General features: G+C 31.7%; 1 protein-coding gene across 2 annotated transcripts; it reads left to right on the top strand.

Annotated features, from left to right (window-relative positions):
* Positions 1–2449: 2449 nt before the first annotated feature.
* On the top strand, positions 2450–5840 carry LOC115239560 (ras association domain-containing protein 4). Of its 2 annotated transcripts, XM_029814157.1 has the most exons (11): positions 2450–2629; positions 3043–3137; positions 3253–3383; positions 3655–3730; positions 3810–3950; positions 4041–4214; positions 4277–4496; positions 4572–4774; positions 4851–5133; positions 5242–5461; positions 5542–5840. In XM_029814157.1, the coding sequence occupies exons 1-11, from the start codon at positions 2590–2592 to the stop codon at positions 5600–5602; spliced, it is 1644 nt and encodes a 547-aa protein (XP_029670017.1). In that variant the 5' UTR covers positions 2450–2589; the 3' UTR covers positions 5603–5840. The 2 variants fall into 2 exon arrangements, with proteins under 2 accessions (XP_029670017.1, XP_029670016.1); XM_029814156.1 differs by having other exon boundaries at positions 4277–4774.
* The last annotated feature ends 922 nt before the right edge of the window (positions 5841–6762 follow it).

The following is a 6762-nucleotide window of genomic DNA, read 5'->3' as shown; positions in this document are numbered from 1 at the left end:
CGCCAAGATTGTATACCATGTTATTGTTGATAATTCGCTACCGAAATATTTTACGTCCTATGACGTATATACAAACGGAATATTAAATTATACAAGTATTTTAAATTATAGATCGATTATTTAATAAAACGAATTTAAAACGATTAATATATCACGGAGCTTATCGTTATGTTAATTACTCGGATCTGCAATTAGACTATTTTATTGCGCGTTCTCAATCCGAATCATATTTAGATCGTCGAAAAGTCAAACGAAAAAACATCGGACGAAATATATTTAATTTTAAGCATTTTTAAATAATTGTTACCTCGAGAGTAAAAGAAAGAGAGAGAGAATTAATTATTAATTATATCAAATTATTTCCCGATACTTGTCGCGATCATGTTTAGAAAAGGAATTTGACGTCTCACACTATTATATTACTGTTCGAGTGTCGCCGTGCGAATGATAAAGCCATAAGTCGTAACATGTAAATAATAGCGCGCTAATGTTTACGCCGCCAAGGCCGAATACCATGTTAATAATTCGCAGCTGAAAATATCTTGCGTACTATGACGTATATATATATACAAGCGGAATATTAAATTATACAAATATTTCAAATTATAGATCAATTATTTAATAAACGATTAATATATAACAGAGCTTATCGTTATATTAATTACTCAAACCTGCGGTTCGATTGTTTAATTGCGCGTTCTCAATCTAAATTATATTTAAATAATCAAAAAGTCGTATGATAAAGCATGGGACAAAATATCTTTACTTTAAGTATCGATAGAAAAATAGTTATTGTTCGTAAGGGTCGCAACAAAACGATAATTTATAATTTCGATTTCTGTCACTTTAATTCTTACTTTAAGAAAGATTCTTACTTGTATTTTGGTTGAGAATAATGGTAATGGATTAATGAGATTTTTGCGATTAAAATGATATCAAACACAACATAAATTGGATAATTTTTAATTAAACTAATAATAAAAATTTTGATTACGTATGTAACTAAAAATTATCAGGTTTATGTCATGTCTGGTATCATTTTAATCGCAAAAAATCATTAATCCATTAAAATTATCTTCAAACAGGTAAAATGCAAAATATAAAAGTTTTATTTTATATGGTAATATGACATATATGTATACTCGTGAAATACTATATAATAAAGGAATAAGCCCTTCACATGTAAGAGACTTTGAAACTCTTTAACGATACGTCATTTCGCTTGCTCTTTACTTGTTCTCGCTCTCGCTTTCGATGACATCGGAGACCTTTATTTATCTATAATAATTTATATATAATATTCAAAAATCATACATAATAAAAATTAAAATATTTGTTTTATTTTAGAAAGTAATTTTTTGAAAATAATTTTAATGGATTAATGAGATTTTTAATTAAAATAACATCAAAAACATGATATAATTCGGATAATTTTTACTTAGATAAGGAAAAAAGTATTTTATCTAATTTTTAAATTTATATCTAAATGAAATTTATCCGAATAATGTCGCGTTTTTTATGTCATTTTATTTGCAAAAATCTTATTAATCAAGTAAAATTACGTTTAAAAATATAAGAAACATAAAAATTTTATTACAGTTTTTATATATTCAATAAATGCACTCTTGGACACTATTTCTGCTCCAAAGCACTCCGTTTGGTGGACAAATGAGAGTGAAGAATCTTGTTCTTTGAGCGAGAATAGAGAGAGTATTAAGCAAAACGTATCTATTATTATATTTATTTTCAAAAGACTTATTGTATAGTATTAATTATCTTATCGTTTTATTTATGTTCATATATAAATTATGCTTATATAAATTTATATATAACAGCTTTTAATATGCATCAGTGCGCACTAATCCATCCAACTGAATTTATAATGTAAAAAATTACTTAAATAATATATAATTAATAATAAATTAATAATTAATTATAAAAAGCTATATAAATTAAAAGCATAATAATTTCCTATACAGCACAGATCATTGCAATCATATTGCAGCAACATTGCAATGTTGCAAATTGCAATGCAATATTACAAAGACATTGCAGAAATATAGAGCCACAAAGTACCAGAAAATTTATATTATGTCACATGCGCATATATATATATATAAATATTTTAATAATAATTTATTATCGCTGTCCGTAATATATACTAAAATGGCAAAACATCTCGTTAATAAAATATTAATTAATTCATAATATTTCTCCGCAATTTTGATCCATAATTATGGATCTAGCACACATATGTCAACCGGTTGTTTTACCGTAGCACCGAAAAGTGAATCTTGTCATGTAGTTCAACCGGCTCTAAAATGGATCTAGTTGACGCTACTGTACCAGCTAGAATAAGTGTCTTATGAAAAACGACGGCGTGACCATTCTCATACTTCTCTCTGCTCTCTGCTATAATAAAGTTACCATCAAGTTACTATACTAGTAACATCTGTAATTAACCCGCATGTCATTTTCGATAAAAGCGAAATGCTCCGCTAATATAAACAAAATGGTTTGAAACCGTTCGAGACTTTTGACGAAAACATCCCCGTCGTTATTCTCCTGGTGTATCGTGTATCTATCATCATGTGGAAGTGTCACAAATGCGGAAAACCCGTTTATTTTGGTGAGCTTTTGCAATTTGTACTCGTTGATGGCGATGTGTTCATTTTGACAAGTACCACGCTATTAGCAGTTTGGTGGAGTCGTCGATTTATTTTGTTACGAGACATTGTTTGTATCTTTAAAAAATATCTATATATGTATATATATATAAGCAGTTTGAGTTCTTCATAGTAAGGACTTATATCGAACAAAGAATGAAAAATAAATTTATGAAAAATCTAACTATTATCTGTTGCATTATTTTGATTATTTATAATATTTAAAATCGTCATTTTTGTATTTTTGTACATTATACATTATACAACGAGAATTGGAATTAAAATAACCAGAAATATACTATGTTAATAGTGTATATCTTTGAGAAATAATTTAGATTTAGATATGGCTCAAATGTATATATGTATTAACCTTTAGCTGAACGTAAACAGTCTTTGGGATATGATTGGCATCCAGAATGTTTACGATGCGAGGAATGTGGAAAGCGGTTGAATCCTGGACAACATGCAGAGGTATTGCAGGCAAATCACTTTTTTCACAAATTATAGATTAATACATACAGTTATATATACAAATCGTATAATATAATTACATATATAATGTATGATGTATTATTATGTTAATCAGCATAAAGGTGTACCTTATTGCCATGTTCCTTGTTATGGAGCACTTTTTGGACCTCAATTATTTGGTCATGGCACAAGAGTGGAATCGCATACAAGTTTTGGGAAGAAAGAAAGTAGACCATCATTACCAAGGTGAATATACTTAGAGATTTTGTGCAAATAATATAATAAAATAATTTGATTATTTTCATTGAAAATTCTAATTACCTTATTTATTGTACAATTTTGTATGATTTACTATATTAATATAAAGCTAGAAAAAAAATTTATATTTAGAATAAATTCTTATCTCTCTCTTATGCAAGCATATATAAAAATAACCATTTTTTTCTGAAAAAGATAAACATTTATTTTATTAAAATAATTATTTAAATAATTTTCTAAAGATATATATTTGCTTCAGATCACATTTAGAATCCAAGCTGAAAGTTTTTAACCAGTATTATGAAGGCAAAAGTGGTGGAATTCGAAGCCGTGAGGTAAAAGGATATCTTAAATCAATTGTATTATCAATGATATAAAATTCTGAGTCTTTAAATAAATAACGATTAAAAATAGGTCAATGGAAGATTGATATTAGAAGGTGCATTAAGAATTTATTGGGGAGTTCGTGGTGTAATTCATCTGAAAGAAGATGATGATCAACGCACAGTAGTTACTGCACGAAATAGAAATTCATGCAGACATAGCGTTTCTGAGGTTTGTCATTCCTAATTTGTTATTCCTATTTCAAAATTTGATACATAATAATAACATGATTCGTCCATTGTTTTCAATTGTTTTAAACAGGATATCGAAGATGAAGATAAAGTAGATGAGCTATCCAAGAGTACATCAGATAGTAGTGCGGAGAATAATACAAAGTCTGTTCCAACGTCTCCGGATCATTTAAAGAGTCTCACTTTGCCCATGAAGCTGGATGTCAAAAACATGGAATGGGATGAGCTAGATGAGCTTCTACAGGTTTGTCTTTTAGTGTCCATTGCTTGGTTTACAAAACACAAGTGTAATTATTGAGATTGCAGGTTGAACGAAAAGTTGAAGATGGCAATAAATTGTATCAGACGATGCCTGAAAATCTCCCGTCGATAAGTTCGCAGTCTAGCGTGGATACACCACCGCTTTCGTCCCAGTCGAGTCTCGATCGATCGGACTCTCGCGATAACTCGGAAACGAGCAGTCCTAATCATCAAACTGCTAGCCGAGAGGATAGCAGCATAAATAGCACACCAACGCACAGCATAGGTAGTTCATCCAGTACAGACACACCTGGCTGTAATTTAGGAGCTTCTAATCGAAACGGTACGCTTCGAAGAGTAGAGTACTTTGACAACTTGGAGAAGAATGCTGGCAATAGATCTATCAGCACCGATGACAGCTGGATCGAGAAGGGGTTGAATCGATCGTTGTCCGGTCCCGATTGCTTGCAGAGACACAGAACTGATAGCGATACGGATTCGGTGAATTCCTTGCAGTTCAGAGAGGACGATAATATGACTATGTCTACGGATAGCGGATTAGAGGTATTGCATTGCTATAATTCATTTTATTAGTCTTTCTTTTTTTTAATATATGTGCATTAATCTATTCTAATTACAGCTGGACGGTGTTGTTTTGCGCCGTAAGCAAGGTTCCACCGCGATCAGACGACGTCCGGGCGGCAGACGTCAATCGCGTAATCGATTACGACGTCGTTGCTCAATCAACGGCCATTTTTATAATCGAGAGACCAGTTTCTTCACGCCACCTCATGGTTCGCAAATGTCCGTCTGGGTGACGAGTCTAGTGAACACCCAAGAAGTCATCAATCTTATGTTGGACAAGTACAAAGTCGACGCCAAGTCCGATAACTTTGCGTTATTCGTAGTGCGCGACAATGGTGGTAAGAGACCCGCGTGATTTTCTGGAGAATTGAAATCGATTTATATACGCGATTATATTTATATTTATATTTTCTTTCGCTATGCGCGGTTTGTATTGTTATTCCTAGAACAAAGAAGATTGAGAGACGACGAGTATCCTTTAGAAGTCAGGGTAGTCCTGGGTCCGCACGAGAACGTTGCACGACTCTTTCTGGTTGACAAGTTATCTACACCTGAGATCAGTTCCGATGTTGCGCAGTTTCTTAATTTATCTTTAGCGGAATGCCATGGTATACTACAACGTTATCATTACGAAGAGGAACGTCAGATTCTCCTTCTAAAAGAAAAGTGGGTATATGTAGGCAGCAATCTGTAGGTTTAAGTAGCTATGTAAAAGCTTGCTATATTACACAATTTCAATATTTCAGATATAAGGAAATGCGGAGAAGAATAAAGCAAAGAATGGAAGAGCTAAAAGTCCGATTGTAGATAGAATGATAAAAAACCAAGGTATGCAATTATTTTTATATAAACGCTTAACAAATGTCTTTATAAAATAATATTTACCAAGGATCTATCATTCATACTGCGCAATACGTAATTGCAACAACATGACACAATTTATGGCATTTTAGTTTTATTTGTAGCTTAACAATTCGTTGCATTTTTTTTCGAATCATTTTGAATCTCTATTGCATTTATCTATAGTCATTATATATATATTCATTACAATCTTAATATAAAACTTCTGAGAATTATTTTTTGTGGGATATTTCAGATACATGGAAGAATCGATAGTAAAATATTGTAACAGTTTATAATTTTTTATATTGTAAAATGATAACAATAATAACGAAATTAATTTCTTTGTTAAATCTAGCGTAACAAGTTTTCTTCAAAATAATTCGCCTCCTTCTTTTCCCTCATTTTTAATTTTATCGTCATTACGGACTTACTCGTTTAAATCGTGACACGATTGTAAATTCCGTTACGCGCGCGTATCAAGGATTCGCGAGACATTGTTTTCACGCGTTGTTCCAAGTTCCCTTAATTAATTAATTAGTTAGTTAGCCGAAGAGAGAGCCGGAGGGTCTCGTGGACACGTTCTTCGCTTATGCGCGACAGCGCCCAGCGTCAATGGAAAATTCGTGGACAGATTTCGAGACGGCATACGATTACTCTTGATTCCCCACGCTGTATCGTACTCTGTATCTCTTCTCTCTCACCCTATCTTTCTTCCTTTCTCTTATCTCGACCGCGTAAACGCGCATCATTCCGTCGTCTGCCATTTACACGAATGTGTTCGGTTAATAAGCTAACATGTACTAGCTACAGTAAATCCTAATAATTACGGCTTGTACGACAGACATTTATGTATATATAATATATATATATAATATTTGTGTATGTCGCGCGCGCGTAAATATTATATACAGGGTGAAACAATTAAAACATGCCATCTGAATAATTTGTAAATTATATATTTTATGAAAAATTGCTACATATAAAAGAGTTGCATAATTTCAAGAGGATCATTACATAGTACATCTTTTTTATAAATGGAGGTGTTTAGGAGATTTAAAGGTTTTTAAGCAAAAATCTATTTATATAAAAAAATTAGGTTGGCTCCATTTAAAAAAACTAGATTG

The sequence above is a fragment of the Formica exsecta genome, unplaced genomic scaffold (assembly GCF_003651465.1).
Source record: "Formica exsecta isolate Colony F162 unplaced genomic scaffold, ASM365146v1 scaffold385, whole genome shotgun sequence".
Taxonomy (NCBI): Eukaryota; Metazoa; Arthropoda; class Insecta; order Hymenoptera; family Formicidae; genus Formica; species Formica exsecta.
The sequence above is the reverse complement of the archived record's forward strand: the minus strand, read 5'-3'. Positions and strand labels throughout refer to the sequence as shown.

Coding starts and splice junctions, on each gene's coding strand:
- LOC115239560 (XM_029814156.1), top strand. CDS start 2,590: ATGTGGAAGTGTCACAAATGCGGAAAACCCGTTTATTTTG. Junction 4,215..4,276: donor AGCTAGATGAGCTTCTACAG/GTTTGTCTTTTA, acceptor TTGAGATTGCAG/GTTGAACGAAAAGTTGAAGA. Junction 4,775..4,850: donor CTACGGATAGCGGATTAGAG/GTATTGCATTGC, acceptor TTCTAATTACAG/CTGGACGGTGTTGTTTTGCG.